Below are 23,809 nucleotides of genomic sequence, written 5' to 3' on the forward strand. Positions count from 1 at the left end.
AATGCTTCCCAATTCTAAGATGACCAAAGAGTCAGCTGCTCATGGCACAAAATGCAGCACCTGCTTTATTTTTTTAGATGGGTTAAGTTCACCTCTGCATTAGGAGGTCTAGCTAACTCTATGCTATCTAGTTTCCTCTGAGGCCTGGATCTCAGAGCTGGAAAAGGCGATTTCTGTGGTTATTCTTCATATGTATTTCACATGTGCAATGCAAAATAATAATAATACCAAGGACCTCAGTTATTAGGGTCTCAGTATGAAATGTCAAGGACACTAACTCTCCTTTATATCTGTACCCTCTTTCTACCTTTTCCAAGTGAAATTATTTTGCACCATTTTCTGAGAGGCTTGGATGGTATGTGCTACGTTATTATTTCCTTATTGATATTGGAATCGTTTTCTAATGATTAATAACTGGGAAATGATTAGTAATGAGCTAGAGTCTTTTTTAGACATTGCATTTTAATACAATTTACAACTATAAGCCATTGGCTTCTTTTAAACAGTTACAAACATGAATATCAGTGTCGATTAGGAATGGGTTTCTTAACTTCGGACAGCTCTTAAATGACATATCCATTTGTAAGAGTGCTGTGGCTTTCTCATTTATACCTAGAAATACAGAAAATCTAACTTATTCAAAGTTTATTAGATGAAGTACTTGTGTTTTTGAAGTTTTAAAAGCAGTAGCTACAGTGATGTGAAATATTCTAACTACACCTACTAGAATGACTCCTTACAAAGATTAATTATGTGCAGCTAATAAGAAAACAGTAACAAGGTGGAATTTAGAAACTAAAGAATTGAGAATTTAAACACATGGTGCAGGGAATGTTCATGCACACACATATAGCTGCCTTTTTTGTTGTTGTTGTTGAAAATCCACATTAGAGCACTTGTGTTGAATTATGTCTCTTAGGCCATGCTTTATCATAAGGCTTTCATCAACAAAGTGAAAATCTCTTAAAATTGTCATGGATTTACTGTATGTTTATTAGTATCCCAAGTGGCATCTCTTTCTTGACCACATGCTAGGTGATTAATTATACAATGATTCTGTGCATTAAGGCATCTCTCTCAAAAGCTTTTCAGCTTTTGAACAAATGAATGTTGCTGTCTCTTAAAGGATTCAAGGATGACATTGACTTCTGAGTTTGCCATTTTATGAGTAACTAAAGAGAAGAATGTATTGATCAACTCTGATATTAAATGTCTCAGACTTTAGAACAGTATAACAAGTATTTTAAAAGCTTTTCTCGTCTTTGTTCTACCACTTCATATTAAGATGCTGAGTATAATATAGAAGTACATATGGAATATAAATATTATGTGAGCATATTATACAATTATGTATAATTGGGCTTCCTCAAGTAATCTTTTTAACATACTTTTATTATACATACAATATACTATTATTATAGAAATGATTATTTCTGCTTAAAGGTGATTTATGGTTGGGAAATGCAGATATATTATGTGTAAAATTAAATATTTTTCTAAAAAAGTATAACATCAGATGTTCATGAATTTCGGAAATAAAAATACATAATGCCTAGCTAGTTCCTAAGAGGTAGGCTATATCTTCTGTTTGTCAAAGTATTTACTCTGAATTGTTGGTGGAGCTAACTTTTACTGAGGTTTCTCTGTTGCCAGGTACTTTATTACCAAGGTTGCCATCAGAACCGGGAATGACATTACTCACTATCAGGATTGAGAAAATTGGTCTGAAAGACACTGGACAGTGCATCGATCCCTATATTACAGTTAGTATAAAGGGTAAATAACTGGCAAATTGCATTATGTTTTTTCTCATATGGGACAAAGTTTTTGACAGGGGATGGTCTTGTATATGTGACAACTTACTTTAATGCATTCTATAATGAGGCAAAATCCTAGAAGAGATCATAACAGAACATAGTTCGAAAGACTTACAAAAAATATTTCCTACTTATACACTCACTTTTGCTTTTGAGTTTGTATAGATTTTTGCTCTTCAGATTCCATCTAATGTGCAGACTAAACATACACATTGTCCTTAACAGCAGCTACAGTCTTCAGGATATAGATTAACAATAGCACCCCTCACCTTCTCCTATCCAGTCTATATTCATTTCTCTCCACAAAGCCCCATTTCCTATTTTCCCATCTCTCCTGCTTCAGCCCCTTCTTCTTCCTGTGCTACTGAGGTATCTACTTAGGTGAATCCTACAGAGGCAGATGAAAATCAGGGGACAGGGAAGTAGGGTGCAACCACAACATCCATGCCCTGAAAGCAATCCCGTGGGATGATGATGTGATTAAGGAATAAATTATACCATTTTACAGAAATAACTATAGTTAGTACAAACGGCTTATTTTAATCTGTAGTTTTGCACCAAAGGAACAGATCGGTGCTGAAATTAAATGGAGGAACTTTTATCAATTGCAGAAATAAAGTCAGATCCATGGGTTCATTAGTGCTAATTAAAAGAAAAATATGACCACAAAGAAAAACATTTATTTAAAGAACATAATCCACAGCACTAATACTGGTACACTTTTAAATTCCGAGGTTACCAGTTATCAAATATATAGTGTACCGGAAAATATTTACATTGTTTGATAGGCCATTTATAAAACTGCATACTCATTGAGAAAGTATACTTAAAACACAAAAATATTTAATGATGTTGTAAATGTTAAATTACCTTTGCATATGTTATACTGAAATATTTTTATGTAAATATTTTTTTAATTATTAAATGTACTAAATTGTTTTTTGAGCTTTTTGAGACACATAAATGAATAACACATAAACACTGAGGAGTTATTAAATGAGTCCATGTTGAATTTGACTAAACTGAGATTTTTAAACCCGGAAAATTAAAACTATATATAACGTGCCATCTGGTTGTTGTAAATTCAGGGTATGTTGTAAACAGTATAACCAGAATTTAGATAATATATATGAAAAATTATTCATTAACCAAAGGGTTTTTGTTGGCTGTTCTCATCCATTTTTGGTTCTTAACAGGGAAATTATGATAAGGTTAGGTTTAAAGGCTTTTCTAAATAAGTCATATACTTGATCAAAGTTAGAAATTGGTGGCAGAGCTCCATTGTGGCAAATTATATACTCCAGATTTTTTTTGGCATAGAAATATATAGTGGGATATTCCCTATGGAAAAAAAAAACATGTTTGTTCTTTTTACCACTTCACTATGAAGATCAAGTTTTGTCCACTTGGCCATGTAAAGGCTTCCTACCACTTCACTATGAAGATCAAGTTTTGTCCACTTGGGCCATGTAAAGGCTTCCTTGTCCCCTTCATGAGGTCTCCTATCCAGTCTATATTCATTTATCTCCACATACCCCATGAACTTTAACAACTCTCACATACTTGCTCACACCAAATAGGAATCTCTTAGCCTGAGAATCTCCTCTCAGCTCTTTCCATGCCTCTTTAGGAACTGTAACCTTTGCAGTTTCTATATTTTCCGTCTGTATATGTGAATGCTCATAAGCAGAAACTTAATTGTTTCTCCAGATCTGAATGACATAGATTTAACTCCTGTGCAAGATACTCCTGTGGCTTCAAGAAAAGAAGATACATATGTTCATTTTAATGTGGACATTGAGCTCCAGAAGCATATTGAAAAATTAACCAAAGGTTTGTAATTATCAGTTACTGACTTCTTAAGGACACAGTACTTATCTGGGTTTGTGTTCATAGTATACTTAACACAAGATCTTATGTCACATAGTTATGAATATTGACTTAAAGTCAAATCAAAATTTTTTTTAAAATATGAGAATTAGCAGTTGCATTATCTAGTTGTGTAATAAATGTGGTTAAATATTATTTGATAGGGAAGTTTTTCTCATAATACAGAGTTAAGGAAGCAGGTTCCCTAATAATTACCTTAAGTCCTTTTAGGAACCTAATGATTACTTTCTAACAGTTAAAGAATTATTTTTTTTTCTTTCAATAAGATGCATTGGGTAAAAAGATACTATAACTGGCAGTTAGTTTGTAAGAATATGGAAAGGACAATCTGGGCGTGGTTTCAGGAGGGAGAGAAATGATATAAGGTAGAATTTTTTTTAAAGGAACTCTTAAATTTCTATTCTATCTAATACAGGTGCTTATTGAAACCATTTCTATAGGTACTGCTGATACTTAAGTAACTTCTGTTTTTCTTGTGGTATTTAATATTTTATATTCTTTGGTAGTTTATGATTCTACCTGTGTACATAACTTACATTCTTGCTATACATTTTTGTTGTACTTTGTAGAATTAAATGATATGGAGAAATGTCACTCAGACATGCTAGTACCAGAGCTTGGAGTGACAGCCACAGTGAGTTATCAACAGTTGTGTCATCAGACTGTTTGACACATGTTACTTTGTAAAATCATAGGCTTCTGGTGACACATAAGAAATGTGTGGTCTCTGGCTTATGTTGTTTGTTTTAATTCCTTAGGTGCAGCTATCTTCTTTGAATTCAAACACTACAAGCCTAAAAAAGGTTTACCAGCATCAAGTGTTTTGCTTTCATGGAGATGGATGAGATTAAACCTGGGCCAACTGTAATAGAACTGTAAGTGATATACATATAGGATTCATACTGTTCTAATGGTTACTAGTTCATGTTTCTTCTTAGTCCCTCTTATCGAGAATGTAACATTGGAGTAGATCAATCATCAAAGTATTTTAAATCTATTGTGGTTACAGATACAAGAAACCCACTGACTTTAAAAGAAATTGCAGTTATTGACCAAGAAACCACTTTATCTTCATCTACATCAAACTTTGCACAAGGAATGATTCTGACATGAGTAATGTGGAATTTCTGTGAATTTTACCACTCAGTAGAAACCATCATAGCTCTGTGTAGCATATTCATCCTTCAGGAGGCAGGAAGTGAACCATATCTATAGGCCAGTGAGTCCATTGCAAAGCTGTACCACAGAACTAAAGTCCAGCACCTCATTGTTATGACTCCTTTAGATACAGATTTATTGTAGATTTTGAAACTTGTTTTTACTTTTCTATTAATTGTGCAATTAATAGTCTGTTTCCTAATTTACCACTGTTCCTACCCTGCTTCCTGGAACAATATTGCTGTGGTAGGTATGCTCATCTTCAAACTTAATACAGCAATAAGAATGTGCTAGAGTTTACACATTTGCTCACTTTTGCTCCAATATGGTCTTTTGATTTGAATTAACTTCAAACTTTTGAATTGAAGTGGGTAGGATAGTACTAGATTGCTTTGAAAGGAAATTGGATCAGTTATGGTCTGTCTTTTAGGCTGTTCCTTAGAGCTGGCCTAAATTCACCCTCATCTGATAGTTCTACTTAGAAATAGTGTGCCTTGATCAGATCAATATCTTATATGGGAGTGTTCCCCAGATTGTAGCTGTGATTTTTTTCCAGATGACCAGATTGTTTTTCTGAAAGTGAGCATATTTTTAGTCATGTTGATTAGTTGTTCTATATCACATTGCTATTGTTTCTACGGTTAAAATTAAATGATTCTAGGGTTAACATTAAAACTATCTCTCTCAGAATAATTACAAATTTTTGAGTGGGTTTACGTCGTCTAAATCATGTCATCTAAAAATAATTGAGTCAGATGCTAATGAGATACTGCAGGAACAACTGCTGTTTTTCTGACAACTGATTGTGAAACCTTAAAACCTGCATACCTTGTCTTTATAAAGTGATGAGTATGCAAAATTTGGAAAGATATTCTATTTTTTTAATATAGGTAGATACGACTGCCATTTATTTCCTATTTAGATATATTGACATTCATATGAAAATAAGCACGTCATTAGCCTATTATAATTTCACTATTTACATTACTTTTAACTTGATGAGACATAAATAAAACTGTCATAGTACACAAGGTGGATATTTGATACACAGAAAATAAAGATTTGTGAGGAGCTTTTTTGTGGGTTACATGTAGAACCCATGTATTTTAATATTCACTATTTTAAATGAACAATGCATGAAGGGAATGCAATACTTGACCTATTTTTAAACTAGTGTAAACCCTAATCATACCATCAATTTGCTTTTTAAAATGAATAACAGTTATTTTAGCCCTTGCACTTCAAGAGATCTAGTCTTTAATTTTTCAGTTGTCTGTTAGGTCAGTTTTGTTTACTAGATGAATGTTAATAAAACTATATGAGCCTGAAAGAATTCTCAACCAAATTTAGTCTTTTCTTTCATCTGGATTGGGTTAATTTCACAAGTGCAAAAATAGTTCAGTATACAGTAGTTCTAGGAAATGAAGAATTTGCATTAATAAAATGTTCACTCAACCGAAACTCTGAGTAGTCAAAATTTCCAGACTGTAAACTTCTCAAGAGAAGGGCCTCATCTTCTCCATGTCATGTAAACTTTCCAAGGTGCTTGGCAGCACTCTACTCTGTACCCTGTGGAGTGCTCAGTACCTTTTTGTTTGATGTTACTGATGTTTGATGTTGCTCCCTTAAAATCTACTATTAAAATGTAGCAAAACTGATACATTGTTCTTTCTGTTTTCTCATACTATAAAATATGTATATCAAAGTGATAATTTAAAAAAACAAACTTTTTTTGGTTGTAGATGGACACAGTACCTTTATATTTATATGTGGTGCTGAGGATCAAACCCAGTGCCTCACATGCAACCCCAGCCCCTCAAAGTGATAATTTATATGAAGAAATATTTAGCATCCTTCACATAAGAATGCTTTTTTTTAACCTCGATTTATTTATGTGGTGCTGAGGATTAAACCCAAGGCCTTGCCTGTGCTAGGCAAGTACTCTACCACTGAGCCACAACCCCAGCTGCCACCAAAGAATGGGGTTATATGGAAAAAAAGAGGATGCTTTATATGAATGTCTTTCATCAGCATTAAACAAACTTAAATTGAACATTGTCGTCAGCTTAGCTTTAATTCAGACCTGATTGACCAACCCCCCCCCCCCAAAAAAAAGGTGATTTTATCTTGAAGCAGTTAACACAAAGCAATCTGTATCTCACAAATTAGTTGTTTAAATTTACTTTCTAGTGTGGGAGGGGATGAGTCACTGGACAATAATTACAACTATAGCAGTAATACTTTCAGGTTGAAACACTACTGCTTCACAAATTAAATGATTTTAGTAACTAAACTGAAACACAATTTGCTGGAGAGGACTTCTAAAACTTTTGAGATACAAAAGTATAATTGAATCAGGGGACAGTATTCTCTACACAACCTGTATATTGGCAGATACCTTGGGCTTTGCTACAGAAGTGGTACAATCAGATGGATGTAAGGAGAGGCAACTATAGGTGGGTTCAGAACTGCTCAGATAAACTACGTAGAATGCATTATAACTTACTAATAGAATAAATACAAAAAAGGCTTTAGAGGGAAAACTACTGTTGCTTTGAATAAAATAATAAATCTGCCTTTCCTTGAAAATCTATCTTCCTAGCTGACATCACCTTTATTTAAATGCTATTTTAAAATTAGAAGTTTTAGTAACTTCAGCATTGCCTTGTGTCATGTAGAGGTTGAAAGATACATTCAAAATTGGTGTTTGTGACTTAAATTTTATTTTACATGGTTAAAAATGGCATAAGCTATTATATGGTTTTCCTCTTACACACACAGCTGCTGCTTCTAATATTAAATGGAGGTTATGTAGATTGAATTCTTCCTAAAGGACTCAAATTCTTTTTATTCTGAGTTATCTTCAGTAGTTTAGAGATTTTGTTTCACACTGAAGCTTTTGCCCCTATTTTGAGAATACTTAGGGGACATAAAAAGAACAATGATATGTTATGTTCTAGGTTTTAACAATCCTATTACTTTCTAGAATTTAAAAGAATGGAAGAATATGGTCTAGCAGTAAAAAAAAGTACTAGGCTTTTATAATTTTATTTAAATCTTAAACCTCTTAAAATGTACTGTTAAAATTGCCGTAATTAATATTACAGTTCTGGAGAGCTAGTTCTTAGAAACATTGCTTTAAAGACAGTAGTTACAGATTCAGGATTTGCTTTAATTGATTTTTAAATAAAATATATTTGAGTATCTATCAAAAAAGAATTTAATTCAGCCCATATTTGCTGATTATAGACATTATAAGTTTATGAGTTTCATTCATTCTTAGAGGATTATACTTTTCTAATTTTTTTATCATATTCCTTGAAAATCAGTGGCAAGGTATGGGAAAGAGAAGAGTGTGTTGTGTACATTTTTAAAAAGAAATTTCCTTATTTTATAGACACAACATACCACCTTATATTTTACTGTTATAATGCAATAATGGCAAAAGCAGTAGAACTTCAGGTCAAACAACTCTTGCTACTAATGTAAACTCATTCTCAGAAAACCATTCTCACATAGACAGTGGTTAGAAAAAAGTACAGGAATGTGCTACAAAAATAGAGCCACAAGACTTCTCACAAGTAAAAGAAATCCTCTATAGAAGTCCACAGTTGACCAAGGTCCAGCCTCCTTAACAGTGAGCAACAGGGAATATGCTGCCAAGTCACCATCTTCAGTTCTGAGAGTGAGTTTACATGCTTCCCCAATGGCACAAAGTCTCATGACGATCCAATGAATCAACAGACACTTGGGAAATATTAATAAACAATTTTTTATGAACTATTACAACAAAGAACTTCAGCAAGAAGGAAAATGAAGTTTATGATCTTTGAGTAAACATTTTTAGCGTAACAGTCTCTGCGACCAGATATTGAAAGAGAAAAAAATCAAGCTTATAAAACACCATTTCTCTGTTATCAACTGCAATACACTAAAAATAGGATAATGGAAATACATGTTCTTAAAGCATTTCCACAAGAAATGTCCATAATTATGACATTCTAAATCATTTAGCAATTGTATATGCTACATTAACTAAAACAAAGATATTCCTTATTGCACATTTTAAAATTGGAAGAATACTCTAGCTTAAGTGGGGATATTTAGGGGGAAAATATTTTGGCTCAAAATATATACTGCGCCAAGGCAGCTTTATTCTAAAAACATAAATCTTTTAAAATAAACTTTTATATTTTGAAGCCAATAATCCTTTAACTCGATGAATAGTTCATAGTCCATTTTCTGACTAAGTATCAGAGGTTAATTTTACAGGCCCTGTTTTAAGGCCTGTGAACATCCCTCACACCTGAGAATCAGGTGTAGGTGGAGCTTCATCTTTAAAGCCTGAAGGCATTAAGTCTTTTGCAGCAGGTGGTGGCCCATAGTCTTGGGGACCATGAGTTGGAGGTGGTAATGGGGCACCAGAAATGAAGTACTCTCTTGGGCCAAATGAGCCTAAAGGTCTAAATGGTGCTGGTGCAGGTTCTGGAAAAAAATCACGAGGGTCAAAAGGCAAATCCCGTTTTCCAGGTGAAACACCTGGTGCATATTCTCTGAAGCCTATTGGTGGATGAATACCAGGACCTGGAAAATAAAAAGGAAGTTATGTAAATACCCAGAAATTTCTGAACTAGGGTGATTTCAAGTATGTTGATATTATAGTCTTTAATTTCTCTCAAGCCTAGAACATCAACTGGTGAACATCCTGACTTGCCAGATGAGGCAAACTGAAATGGAACAAGTTTAGGTTATAGACTTTGGCCAACCAGCCATGAAGCAACATATTAAGGATTTAAATAAGGCTCTACCTAGCTCCAGGCTTGTCGTTTTTCTTTTCCTACTATATAATTGCAGAATTATTTCTATCTCACAAGAGCTCCATTTATATTTGGAAGTACTATATTACCATGAAAAGATGATAGATTATGAAATAAGAACTTTACTACATCAAAGAAATTTTGATAAAAGGAAATCCCACTATTTATTACTCTATCCATTAAAAATTCATGAAGTATTTCAGCATGGACTTTACACATGCCATCAGAATCAAGGTGCAGGCCCTCCAGGAAAAGGCCTTCCACAGCCACCTAATTAAATCAGCAACATTTATTAGATCACTGTTAAATCCTCCTCTTTAACACTTCCCTCTGACTTTTCTCAAGGTAAGGAGGGTTTGACTTTTCCTTTTCTATATTCTATAACCTACTGCTTATGCTTCCATTATGGGTGATTACAAACTTTATGTTGTAGGATTTTCATATCTGTGACAAAATTTTAAGTTATGGCATGCATCTCATCCACCTTTCCATCTATTGCAGTGCATATCAACAGATTTTCAACAAACATCTGCAGAAGTAATATTTCTGGCTTTTCTGTATATAGCCCCTTATCCTTGTCTATGAGAGATAGCTATTGCCTATCTCAGTATAAGATTATGTAGTGTCCCATATGTGCCAGAAAACTTGAGGAAAAGTTAAAATGTACTCAGCTTTATCCTTTCATTGTTAAGACCTGAGATAGCAACCAACTGTTTTAGCAAGCAATAGAAGTGGAAGATGAATGTGATTTATAAGTCAATCACTACTATTCAGATCATCATACCAAAAGGTGGAGGAATTGGCTGAGGCCCAAAAGGCCCACCGAGCTGAAGTGGCAGTCCATACCGAATGGGAGGTGGTGGAGGCCATCCCATTGGGGGTCCCATGGGGGGGCCCATGAAGGGTACCCCTGAGAAAGGAGGGGGCCCTTTCATAGCCATATGAACCTGCAATTTAAGATTTGAAAGAAGTTAAAAGTTTTAAAATTCCTATGTATTAAGACAAAGTACCAACACCGATAAAAGCTAAAACCCAAAACAGGCACCTGTCCAGAGAACACCATCAGTGCAACAAAACTCTACCCACCCCTCCTGTGTATTCCCACTGACAGCTTACAGAAGTTGGAAGGATTCCACAAGAGGGACCAGTTTGTTACTGATTATATCTGCACAGGAAAGGGAAAGGCAAGAGGACTGGCAGAGGTTGTTAACAGAGGTGATTTCTGACCAGTATGTCATGCTGTATTCACTAAAATCTATTTCAAAGGGACTCCCCCCCTCCCCATCACTTCCCTTTCATCACAATAGCTCATTACTTCCATATTAAGAATGAACAGAATAAAATGAAAAATCCATTCTCTACCCATGTAATAATAGCTACTATTCAGAGTATCTTCGGTAAGTCTTTCATATATTATTCAACCTCTGAGATCTTTAAGTAGACTGTCTTGTTTTAAATAAGAGGGAACAAAAGCAAATGGAATATCATAATTTGTTGAAGACCACACTGCATATTAAAGAAACTCAATCCCAGGTTTGCCTCCCAAGCCATGCTTTTCCCACCTCTACTCCTCTCTAACAATGGGTCTTTGCTCTCTTTTAAATCTTCTACTACAAAGGGGTTTGGGGTCTTATCTAAGCTGCCCTTAGATTTCTCCAGAGATGTATATTCCTAGAATATATATACACTGGAACTTGAGAAGTATTTTCCATCACAGTGCTATATACACAAATTAGGAAGAAAAGGCTTTAATATTTACTTTCATTTACTGTACACCATTTGAGATATTGATTTATCATTTCCTATGAGTAGTGGGTTTGAAACTAAACAATTAAAAATTTATTTTATTATAGAGCTTCAGAAGACCTACCAGATATAATAGCAACACAGTTACAAGAGAATACACTTATGTGAACAAATGAGACCATTGCTTGGGACTGGCTCAAGAGGTCATTTCAGATTATCATTGTTTCACTGAAACAGTATTTCACTTTCAGAAAATCTGATACCAATCTAATTCAAATCACTCAAAATAGGGTTTGCACAAATGGAGGAATTCTTAAATAACATTCTTCCAAACAAAAATAAAAATGATGAATTATATAATTTATAATGAATTTACTTTGCCTTAGAAGATTCAACACAAAACACCATATAAAGTTAGAGTGATAACTTTTTACATTCTGTAGTTCATTATAGTTGTACACACTTAAGCAACATTCCCAAGTTAAGGAGAAAAGTAAGCTCAATATTGCATGCAGTTTAAAGCAAACAAGATCAGTGTCATGCTCTGAATATCCTTCCCAGAAATGCACAGAATAAAACCCAATTCAGTTCTCAACCTCTAAGTACTTACTCCAACTGGATGCTCAGTCAAAGAAGTAATGGTGGAGACTGAGGGGGTCTCAGGTTCTTGGGGAACAGTTTGCTTTTTAAAAAACAAATGGGATAGTACAAATAGAACACAAAGAAGGATAAAGCAAAGAGAAAGTACTGTAGGAAAGCTACATGTTCCTGCATGACCACATGATTCACAGTAACTACAAAACTTACCTTGCCCTCATTCGTCACCTTAGCTGGAGAAGAACTTCTGGAGCTGCTGTTCATGTGAGCTGGACCACATCCTGGGTCTGCTAGAGATCAAAGAATGGATTCAGACTTATTCTAACATGAAAAGAATAAAAATCCTCCATCCACAATTACAGATTCTTTGAAATTACTTGGTCCTTTACCAGAGGCAACGGGTTTCCCAGATGCCTCAGAAGACCAGTACGAGGTAAAGGTCCATCCATTGACCCTTAGGAAAGAAAGATCAGAGCCCTTGTATGTATTTTTCAGAAGAAATAAACCACTGGTGGACAGGTCAGGGTTCAACAATAACTGGAAAGCAACATTAAAAATGGGTTGCCCAGGGGTTGGGGTCATAGCTCAGTTGTAGAGTGTTTGCCTAGCATGTGTGAGGCACTGGGTTTGATTCTCAGCACACATTTAAAAAATAAATAAAGATATCATGTCCATCTACAATTAAAAATATTTTTTTAATAAAAATGGGTTGCCCAATACATAAATCACAATTTATGAAGAGATTTAAGTAAAATAAAGAACTGCCTTGGGTTGATAGAACAGCAGATTAATAAGTACTGGTCCTAAACTTTAAGCTATAGACTTGAAGTATGTGTAGGCTGTTTTTTCTTTAGTCTGTATAACCTGACTTCCAATCTTACCAAGACTACAGTCCTATTTAGAATTGGAAATAAGACTCAGTATTTCATGTTGGAAATATGTATGCTACATAAAGTTTAAGGCTACTTTTATAATATTTTGGAAAGGAACACCATAGAGATTTAATTTAAAGATAAAGGTTTACACTTCACAGTGTAAAATTTAAAAGAAAAAAACAATACAGGGACCTCCAGGAAAAAAAAAATGTTTTCTATTCTAGAACAGATTTTACAGAAAACATTCACAAAGATAACGTAAGAAATTATCTTCTATGTATTGTACAGGCCCAAATTCTATGTTTTTATTAGAATATTCAAAAGGGAAAAAAAAACAAAACCTTGAAGCAGTTTACTATAAAGCAACATGTGAATGCTCACCAAATCCGTTTCTGGGCATATCTTTTTGATTAAGAGTAGCAGAAGGAGGTCTTCCAGCTTGCTCTGCCATCAGTGGAGGGGAACATTCTCCACCACTCACTGGGGATGGACCAAAAGAGCCATTATGGTTCAGTGGACCTAAAGACAACAATGCCGTGTTACTACTTTAAGGTAGCCTTCTCCCTGACACCAACCCTCACCTCCTGCTTTAGCAAATCATTCAGATTATTTCATAACCATTACACACAGAAATAAAAAGTAATTTACATACATTCTGCACCAAGAAATAAAATAGCTCCTTTTACAAAGTGCCCCCTACCTCTCAGAGGAGGATTTTGTAAATTTGGTCTTCCCAGCATAGGTTTTACAATCATGGGTTCATCTTGCTGCATTGCCATCTTTTGGGTCATTTCCAATAGTCTTGAATATTGAGAAAGAATGGGCTGAATTATGAAACAGCAATCTATTCCTTCATAGATAATATCTAGCATAACCTTAAAACACTATAAAACATATAGTAAGATACCAAAATCACATACTTCTGTCTCAAATTAGCAGCTTCCCTTTTCTCTTCAGCTATAGCTCTTTCTGCAGAACGAGCTTTGAGCTATTAAAGAGAAAATATTCAAATTCAGTTGCTGTAGGCTATGCACAAAATGAAGAAAAGGGGGAAAAAAATCTTACCCAATTATCATGAGCTTTCTTCTCCTGCACAGCAATCTGAAAAAGACAACACATTAAAAAAATATGTTTTTAGGGACTCATTATAATAGCCTATAATTGTCTGTATTAGATACAAAGAATTCTGCAACTACAGGACAGTATTAATTACTACCTGGTTTTTAAATGAGCGCTCGGTTTTCTGTAGTTCTTCTTCCAGTTCTTCAATTCTCCACCTAAGAATTACAACAATTGAATAACATTTGAAACATTCTGACCATTTTCCCTTTATTCCATCAGCTATACTTTTAAAGACTTTATCATACATAAGAAAAACATTTCTATAGTTATATGAATCCAGTGTGATCAAAACTAATACTACAGACCAGGTGCAATGCCACATGCCAGTAATCCCAATGATTGGGAAGCTGAGGCAGGAGGATCACAAGTTCGAGGTCAGTCTCAGCAATTAAGTGGAAACCTATGCAACTGAGACCCTGTCTCAAGGGAAAAAAAAGGTCTAAGGATGTAGCTTAGTAGTAAAGCACCAAAAATAAATAAATAAATAAAATAAAAACCTAATACTAATAACTTCTTTATCATTTAATTGCTAAAGATTCTGAATGATAAATTATAATTTCTATAACTGTTCATCAGTGTGTTCTCAAGTAATTCTGCTAGAAATATCTTCCTCCTTAAAACATTTTTTATTTTTTTCAAATTATATCCATAGAAGATTTCCAAGGTCTATCAAATGCCACACTTTTGTGGGTCTTGATACATCACACAGCAAACTGATTTCTTAAAGAATTACTACAACAATCAAAACCCCCAGAATTGTTTGCATTGACCAAGTTCCCTATGGTCTTTCCCATTGGGTGTAAGTAAATTTTTTGTTAACATTTTTCATTTGTAAAGTTGAAATTTATTTTTTCTCCTGTGTGAATTGAATGTATTCATATCCTCTCGTTATTTATACTTCCATGCTATTTTCTTCTATCTACATAATGTAAAAAAAGATTAAAAAAGAAAGCTAACACTAGATCATTAGACATTGACACCCTCCTTTAGAAACTGAACTCACTTGTAATTTTTAACTTCCTGTACAGCGGAAACCACCGTTTCATCTGCAGCTGACAGCCGCTGCTCTTTTTCTAGTCTCTCATATTCTTCGTGGCTTAGTTTCCTAAAATAAAGCCAGTTATCAAATCAAAAGTTTCTCTTTGTAAATATCACTTCCCACAATTCTATAAAATGCTTAGGCACATAAAATAGAAATTCAAACCTGCAATTTCGTAAATCAAACTCTGGCAAATCACTTACATTTTCTAACTTCTCCTCTTAATTCTCTACTTACCAGTAAATAAAATAAATGTGAAAACAACATGTGCCCCAAGGGCAAGTATCCTGTGTGTAAGATAATAAAAACTCACTTTACTTTACTTCAATGTGGAAGATCAGGACTGATCAACCTAACATAATTAAACATATTAGGATAAAGCAGGGGATAATTCTTTTCTTGTTTCTGCCATGGGTAGGACACTAAGTATATCTTTGTCATGGAGGAACTCTTTTCTCAATCCAAGACTGGTACCATAATAAAGATATAGTCAGTCAAAGAAAAAATCTTCTAGAATATGTCTTTTTAGCTATGCAATTAACGACAGAACATTTTTCACACTTTAGATATCTATTTCAAAAGAATTGCAATTAAGCAAAAAGACAAATCTGAGTTTTGATAATGTCTGAAAAGAAGCCAAACTGACCCACGATCAGAGTATTATCTACTGACAAGTTTTAACTCTGATCATGAAACTCAAGATGTTCATCTACTGAGACAAAGGTAGCCACATTTAATGATTTAAAAAATACTATTTTCTGCTATCCTTGTATTACTTTAGCCATAGTTCTAATTCAAAAGATAATTAAATTGAAACTTAATTTTCCATAAATCAGAAGAACTATAGTAAAAAAGGATTATTGATACCAAATAGAAAAAGGGGATTATATATTCTTATATAGCTTCTCATTTAATTCTTCAGCAAGTATTTTATGAGTGGCTATAATATACTAGTTACCTTGTAAGATGCTAAAGAATAAAAGAGCTCACTGTTTCAGGTACAAATGACACCTAAAGGAATATAATAATTTTCCCCACTGGCTTAAGAAGGAATATGGAGAAAACTGAATCTTGAAGGACAGAGAGAATTTTGTTTCCAATTATCAAAGAGTTAGTCTGAGAGTACTAAGAACAATCAAAACATCTTTATAAGAATATAAAATTGTGTTTGAAAGGATCCAAGCTAAAAAGGCAGTGAAGATATATGTATGTGGCCAAGATCCATTAGAAAAAGGAATCTCAGAATTACAAGTAAGGCTGGCACTTTAAGGTACTTTTCTCCTAGGTTTACTCACATATTGAAGATAACACAAAGATATAATGAGTCTGAACTAAGCCTTCATCAAATTCCTGGGCTTAGGGGAAAAAACAAGTGTTTGGGGCTACAAATAAAGGGACCCTTAATAAAAGCCCTAGCCTTTGAGTTTAGATTAGAAAGTACTGCACACTTAAGTGATGAACAGGCAAAAAATCCAAAAGGAATAATACTGAAACATTGAAAAGACAAGTCATTTTTGAATTATCTTAATTGCTGACTAAGTTTAAAGTGACAGACAATCTTACTCAAGTAACCTCAACACTTTTCTATAAAAAGATAACTTCATCTTAGTCCTCAAATTTCATCTATAATTATCACAACAATGTTAGCCAATCAAAACTGATCAGGCACTCCATAAGACAAAATTCTGTGAGAAAAAAATCCCACAGAAAAGGAAACCACCTAATGGGGTTATCCACACATGTTTTAAAATCACTGTGCTTTATACAGTCAAAAAAGTAAAGTCAAGATTATGAATTTCAGGTTTGGGAATATAGTTTAGTTGTTAGAGTGCTGCCTTTCATGCACAAGGCTCTGAGTTCAAACCCCAGCACCACAAAAGAGGAAAAAAAAAGATTATGAATTTTGTCAAAGGATTAGAAACTATAAAACCAAGAAATAGTTGAGTGTGGTGACCTACCTACAATCGAAGATACTCAGGAGGCAGAGGCAGAATGATGAGATTAAAGATAGCTTGGAAAGCAGTAAGACACTAGTCCCTTATGAGAAAGAGCAAGGAGTCTGGGGAGGTAGCTCAATAGTAGAGCACATGGCTCAAGGTCCTGGGTTTGAGCTGTAGTACTGAAATAGGACTGGGGTTGTGGCTCAGTGGTGAAGCACATGCCCCACATGTGTGGGGCACTGGGATCAGTCCTCAACACCACATAAAATAAATAAAATATTGTGTCAGGCTGGGGATGTGGCTCAAGCAATAGTGCGCTCGCCTGGCATGTATGCAGCCCGGGTTCAATCCTCAGGACCACATACAAACAAAGATGTTGTGTCCGCTAAAAACTAAAAAATAAATATTAAAATTCTCTCTTTCTCTCTCTCTTAAAAAAATTCTATAAAAAATAAAATAAAATATTATGTCCATCTACAACTAAAATAATATTTTAAACCCTGAACTTTTTAAAATCCTAAACTCAATGAATGATTTTAGCAGCAGATTTGGGAAGTAAAATAAATCCTAGCGCTTTTAAGACAGGTCAGAAGAAAATATCCAGAAGAAGTAAATCCAGAATGTAGGAGGCAGGGGAAATCAAATTCTAATATGCATTATTATAATCGAGAGAATGAGGTAAAATCAACATTTAAAAAAAGACTCAAGAAATATTTAATGGTCCCAAACAACATAACTGCAAGAGGAAAAAGTGGGTGGGGTGGGGAAAACTACACCTAGGCACTTCCCAATAAAACTGTTAAAAAACCAGAGAAATGACTACAGGAACTAGGGGAGGGATAAGACCAAACAACAATGATAATGGACTCCTTAAAGAAAAAATTTAGAACAGATGGTAATTAATTGGATATTTTTAAATTGCTAAAACTAAGTAACAGTCAAAATTCAGTAGCCAAAAGAGAGATCCTTTAAAAATGGAAACTGGTTTTAACTCTAATCATGAAGTTCATGTCAACCTAATACAGATTATAAAGGTAGCAATATTTAGTGGATAAAATACTATTCTGTTTATCCTTGTACTACTTTGATACACTAATCAAATCTATCATTAAAGGACAATGTTCAAATAGAATGAAAATAATTTCAAATATGAAACCAACAGTGTAGAATGCAGAACTACAGAAACTTTAAATATGTGTATAAATTGAATGAATGTCTTATGGAGTTCACAGTATATGAAGTACTAACATACAATGCCACAACAGTTATCTGATTCGGGAGCTACTTAAAGCCCATAAAAAAAATAATAATAAACCTATTAATCTATGTCAGGTTTTTATTAAATCCAGAATATATACCATGGCCTTTAAATTATGAGAAGATGAATAAAATTATAATTATAATTATATAATTACAATTATATAATTATAATTCCATTATAATTTATGATTACATCAAGCTTATACAGGGGATGAGGAAAATAATTAAAAATATTTAAACTATTAAAAAGATACAAGGAAGAAAAAAAGAACAGGTCATCAAATAGAAAGCAAATTCTTCATAAACCACAGGCACATATTGACATGGACAGACATATTTTAGAAAGTCCACTCAAGCAGCTATAGAGAAAATTACTAAGAATTTGAAATAAATTATATAAAAATATAAATAATGGAGAATGAAGACAGATGACCTAGGTTAGAAACAAAAAAGATGACACAGGCATGAACTAACATAGTACCTGGGGATGAGTAAAAAGAGTACAAACTACAGATGATGACTGAATGAATTTTGGAGGAGTTGAGAAAAATAGTGCTATAATTTAACTGCATTACAAAGAAAATTAATTGCCATTTAGGTCATTCATATTACTAGTAGGGACAGAGAAAACAAGTGTTCTCAAATAAAAAGTGATAAAATGAGAAATGTTTCTTTGAAACAGGCCAGGCATTTAGAACTGGCCTGAACAAAAATTTGAGATTCTAAAAAGGTCGCTTGGAGATCACAGAATTTTAGAAAAGTTAATGGAAAGGTTTTAATATTTAATGCATTAATTAGGCAACAGAAGTCAAAATACCTAAAAATAGTTAGGTCTATAAGAAGGTCTGTCTTTGCTTTAACAAGATATATATATATATGCCGAAGAGTAAAATCAGATGCAAACAAACAAAATCTGACACAAAAAACCTATTTTTAGAGAATTCAAGTATTTTTTGTGGATTAAAAATTTCAAATGAACTTTCAAAAAATAACTAGCTCCACACTGAGAAGATTAATATATAAATATATACTACAAACAAGTACTACTGTAATCATAACTCCTAAGGTCCTTGCCACAGTTCAATTTTTAGTGTGAACATCTGAGATATTCAAGTCCAAAACTTGTACCATCAATAAGTAAATATTATTCCTTTTTGAAGTTTTTATTCTACTAAAACATGTCATTCCAAATCACTCAGTATTTTTAAAGGTCCAGAGTTAGAGATAAAAGTTCAAAACATTAGAATTACATAACTGATCACAATGAAAGGTAATTAAAATAAATAGTGGGATCATAGAAAGGGCCTAGATCTTTTGAGAGGTATTTCCACATCAGTGACTGTTAATACCAGTTTACCACTTTCTGCCTTCATATGAATTTGACAATTGATTACGATGTCCTCACAGCCTTAGTTTATGGTTCCAACTACCTCAGGACTCTTAAGACTGATGATGGAAAGAAAAATGCAACTTATAGGAAACAAAACACAAAGGAGAAAAGACAAATCTCTACTTATTACAACTAGAAAAAATTGTAAATAATCTTAAGAAAAGATAAAATTATCTGTTAGTTCACACAGTGATAACAATAACAAACAATGAAAATCTTACTTTTGGAGTGCCATCTCATTTTGCTGGTAGAGTTCATTTAAAATCTCCACTTTCTGCCTAAGAGTTTTGCATTCCTCTTCCAGTTCAGCTTTAGAAGACCGTAGTGAATTGCAGTCACTTTCTAATTTCTTTATTTGGTCTGTAAAGGATAAAACAGCTTATCTCTATATGTGTACAAGGACTTAAGAACTTGTTTGAGGGAGTAGTGCCAAGAAAAGTAAGAAGCATGAAAGCAAGAAGCCATTCTTTATCTTTCCAATAAAATTTTAAGTCTTTTCAACATGGCAATTTCTTCTCAAGAAGAACCCACCTTCTAGATTACATATTGTGGACATCAAGGTGCTTTGCTTAAGTTGTAAAAGTTTTAGATCCTCTTCAACTACTGATATTGTAGTTTGTGTCTAAAAATTGCAGAAAAGAGAGGTATTCTTAAAAGTGAGGCACAGGAAGAATTCACAGGCACTATGGGACTCTTACAAAGAACTATACCCGAGAGACATCCATCATCTGCTTAATTTGATCTTTGATCTTCTCGTTCCGATCACCTAAAAAACAAAAGACTTTTAGCTTTTCTTTTCCTTACTTTTAACTCTATATTCTCCTAACTTCCCCAAACTAAAAAATGATTGTGTTCAAACACCGGAAGAAAAAAAAATCAATTAAATAATTAAACTGATTAGACTAATGACTTTTAAGAGAATTGCAAGCTTAGATTTAAAAAAAAAAGAAAGAGGTGAATTTCAGACTGGGGTTGTGGCTCAGTGGTAGAGTGCTCACCTAGCATGTGTGAGGCACTGAGTTTGATCCTCAGCATAAAAATAAATAAAAGTACTGTGTCTGTTTTTTAAAACAAAAGGTGAATTTCTAGTTTGCACAACTAAAATGTTATCTATGTTATTCTTGTAAGATAAAAGCTTTTCTTCTCTCTCAGATCTATCTTCACCTGGGCAAGTAAGTGTCTTGTTTAGAAAGATTCAATCCTCTATTTTCTCCCTGAATCTACTACCAGGTGTGGTTTGAAATACTTGCTATGTAAGCAATATCCAACTTGGGAGAAAACATCTGGAAATATTTTCCTCATCAGTAAACACTGTTACACTCCCTCTCTAGCTTTCTGATAGTCTCTAGCCTCTGTTCTCACAGCCTTAGTTTATGGTTCCAACTACCTCCGGACTCTTTTTTTTTTTTTTTTTTTTTTTTAAAGAGAGAGTGAGAGAGGGGGACAGAGAGAGAGAGAGAGTTTTAACATTTATTTATTTATTTTTCTTAGTTCTCGGCGGACACAACATCTTTGTTGGTATGTGGTGCTGCTGAGGATCGAACCCGGGCCGCACGCATGAGGGCGAGCGCGCTACCGCTTGAGCCACATCCCCAGCCCCTACCTCCGGACTCTTAAGACTGACTGTGGACTTAAAACCACAGAGCCATAGAGATGATGAGTATCAAAATCAAGTATCATCTGCATAAGTTAAGAAATAAATTTCTCTTACTGTACAATGTTCAATACTTAGAGGTTTAGGATGTGACTATTGTAGCTGCAGTGTACTTACTAGTTTTCAATGGGATAGAAAAAGTCAAGTGTTCTTCACATGCCTATTGCTACATTATACCCCAGCAACCCACCTCTGCCAATGCAACAGACATATCTATAGATCCAGTGATATGTGTCTACAACCCTGAAGCTTAAGAAGAAATTCAGCCAGCTGAAAAGTGGCATCTGTATACTTAATTAAAGACAGGAAAGCAAAAAAGGATTCAACCTCCCTGAGACTGATCTTACCTGCTAACTCTCCATTGGTTAATTCATCTGACTCATCTCGACTTTGATCCTCAGATTCAGATTCACATTGTAACCGATTCAACTGTGTGATGTAATTAGTTAGAGCCTAGAAAAGAAGCAAAAGGTTGGAAGACTCTCAATTTTAATTCAAAGATTTCAGGAGAATTCATGAGATGAAACATGTATTTGGAGTATAAACTTACATTAATAGTATCATCTTTAAGACTAAGCGTTACTTGTAAATCTTTCTGTGACTTCTCAAATGATTTCATTTGTTCACTGAGCTCAGCGTGTGATGTACTCCAGTCTTTCACTTCCTGCTGCAACTGAAAAGTCAAAACAAATGAATTCCTATGGGTTAGGGAGGGGTTTCTGCACTGGATACATCAGGACTACAAGACTTAGACAAAGAAATACAGAGCCATACTCCTCGGTGGCCTCCCTCAATCGAGGAGGTTGAGACCTTGGTTAAGGAAGAGGGCAGAGTGGCCTCAACTCTCACAGCTGCAGTAAGAACATCAGAGCTATCAGGAAGTTGAGCCTGTTTATTGCATTCCCCAGAAAATTGCTGCCAATTCAAATAATTTATCTCCAGCAGGAATGGCTGGGCACATATGACTGTCTCCTAAATTTAGATTCCTTATCATGTAATCTTCCCTTGGCCGGTGAATCAGTAACTACTCAAAAGAGGATCATAAAATACTTAATTTTCTGGTTTAAAAAGTTTCTTTGAGGCTATGCAAGTTAATAACTGATTGACATTTGATAAGAAAAGCAATAATCCAAAAATCCAAAACAGATGGAGACCATATATATGCACTCAATTTGGGGAGCATTGTTTAAACTTTGCATATCTAGAAAAGGTCCTACATGAATATTCCTTACCTCAGAAACAGATCCAAAAAAGATACAAGATAATGATATTCACTTCTCTAGTTTACATTATGTATGACATCAAATTTTATTTACCTCCTCTTTCTTCTTCTTAAGCATGGTATTTTCTTTCTGAAGCTGACAGCATTCCAACTTCACCTTCTCTTCACGAAGCTTAGCTTCATTAAGGACAATGTGAAGCTAATGCAAAACACTACAGTTAGTGAATTAATTCCAAAGAAAAAACAAAGTTATATTTTCCCAAACCACACATCATACAGTTCTCATTTTTTGCACATTTTAGCACACCTCAAATTTTTGGTCTGCAACAAAACTAAGATATAGTATTAATATCCGTTAGCAAGAGTTGGCAGCTTTACCTCTGAAAGTTCAGAAGTATTCACTGAAATGACATCTTTAAGCTTCTCTATAGTTTTCTTATTTTCCATTATCTGCCAGGTGAAAACAGAACACAAAATATGCATTAGGATTTCAGTAGAAATACTGATATATATATGTGTGTGTGTGTACACACACATATATATACTAAAAAGATAAACACAACAAAATTTTTGTCAAGCCATCCCATTACATTTCAGGTAAATGCAGGGGATCCAGCTTTGGACTAAGCAAAAAATCAAGAACTGAAAGAGATGAGGGAAAATGAAGTCATAAATATTTCATGGCATCCACAACCTTACTGTTTATGAGATAACCAGAAAAAAAGGTCAAAGTATAGAAAATCATAATGCAATAAGTAAATAAAATGTTTTAAAGCATAGAAAATTAACTAATTAATTACTGTTTCAAGTAAACCAGTTCAAATTAGTAATTTTTTTCTAGTGATAGAGAAAAAAATTTCCCAAGATCATTTTTAAAATTTTCTTATCTGAAGTAAAAAATGATAAAATTTAAGGAAGAATAGACTAATCTCACATACAGAAGAAATACAAAAAATTTATAAATATACCCGCTCCTTAAGGAAGTGGATATAACTCTGCAATCTTTGTTTGCAATGCCTGGGATTGAATCCTGGGCCTCATGTATGCTAGGCAAGTGCTCTACCATGAGCTGCATCCTGAGCTTGTAACTCTTCATACTTTAACTGTGGGCTGTGCATGGTAACTTCCAAAGAATACAATATGAAAAGGATTGGAAAGAATTTTTACAGTGGAGAAATCTGATAAATACTACCTCAGCTAGGTGATCAAGCTTACTTGGGGGTAGGATATTTTAGAACACACTCTCTACTATCTTTTGCAACTTTTATGTAATTATAGAAAC

At 34.0% G+C, this 23,809-nt stretch overlaps 1 protein-coding gene and 1 pseudogene across 9 annotated transcripts in view; one reads left to right on the forward strand and one right to left on the reverse strand.

The window, feature by feature from the left end:
• Positions 1 to 1,484: 1,484 nt before the first annotated feature.
• On the forward strand, positions 1,485 to 6,523 carry LOC144373492 (axin interactor, dorsalization-associated protein-like; annotated as a pseudogene).
• Positions 6,524 to 8,621: 2,098 nt separating this feature from the next.
• The window catches only part of LOC144373491 (transport and Golgi organization protein 1 homolog), a 109,280-nt gene continuing 94,092 nt past the window's right edge, over positions 8,622 to 23,809 (reverse strand). For 4 of the 9 annotated variants that reach the window (XM_078036539.1, XM_078036545.1, XM_078036542.1 and 1 more), the window contains 16 exons: positions 22,906 to 22,977; positions 22,622 to 22,726; positions 21,856 to 21,978; positions 21,653 to 21,758; positions 20,362 to 20,417; positions 20,183 to 20,273; positions 19,873 to 20,011; positions 15,026 to 15,127; positions 14,117 to 14,177; positions 13,966 to 14,001; positions 13,821 to 13,888; positions 13,601 to 13,701; positions 13,282 to 13,419; positions 12,236 to 12,315; positions 10,467 to 10,629; positions 8,622 to 9,449 (listed from right to left, as the gene is read on the reverse strand). In XM_078036539.1, the coding sequence (XP_077892665.1) occupies positions 9,166 to 9,449; positions 10,467 to 10,629; positions 12,236 to 12,315; positions 13,282 to 13,419; positions 13,601 to 13,701; positions 13,821 to 13,888; positions 13,966 to 14,001; positions 14,117 to 14,177; positions 15,026 to 15,127; positions 19,873 to 20,011; positions 20,183 to 20,273; positions 20,362 to 20,417; positions 21,653 to 21,758; positions 21,856 to 21,978; positions 22,622 to 22,726; positions 22,906 to 22,977 (1,725 nt within the window). In that variant the 3' untranslated portion in view covers positions 8,622 to 9,165. Of the gene's footprint in view, positions 9,450 to 10,466; positions 10,630 to 10,937; positions 12,111 to 12,235; positions 12,316 to 13,281; positions 13,420 to 13,600; positions 13,702 to 13,820; positions 13,889 to 13,965; positions 14,002 to 14,116; positions 14,178 to 15,025; positions 15,128 to 19,872; positions 20,012 to 20,182; positions 20,274 to 20,361; positions 20,418 to 21,652; positions 21,759 to 21,855; positions 21,979 to 22,621; positions 22,727 to 22,905; positions 22,978 to 23,809 lie in introns of those variants that run through there. The other 5 variants (XM_078036540.1, XM_078036547.1, XM_078036546.1 and 2 more) reach the window with 5 other exon arrangements.

The sequence above is a fragment of the Ictidomys tridecemlineatus genome, unplaced genomic scaffold (genome assembly GCF_052094955.1).
Source record: "Ictidomys tridecemlineatus isolate mIctTri1 unplaced genomic scaffold, mIctTri1.hap1 Scaffold_417, whole genome shotgun sequence".
Taxonomy (NCBI): domain Eukaryota; kingdom Metazoa; phylum Chordata; class Mammalia; order Rodentia; family Sciuridae; genus Ictidomys; species Ictidomys tridecemlineatus.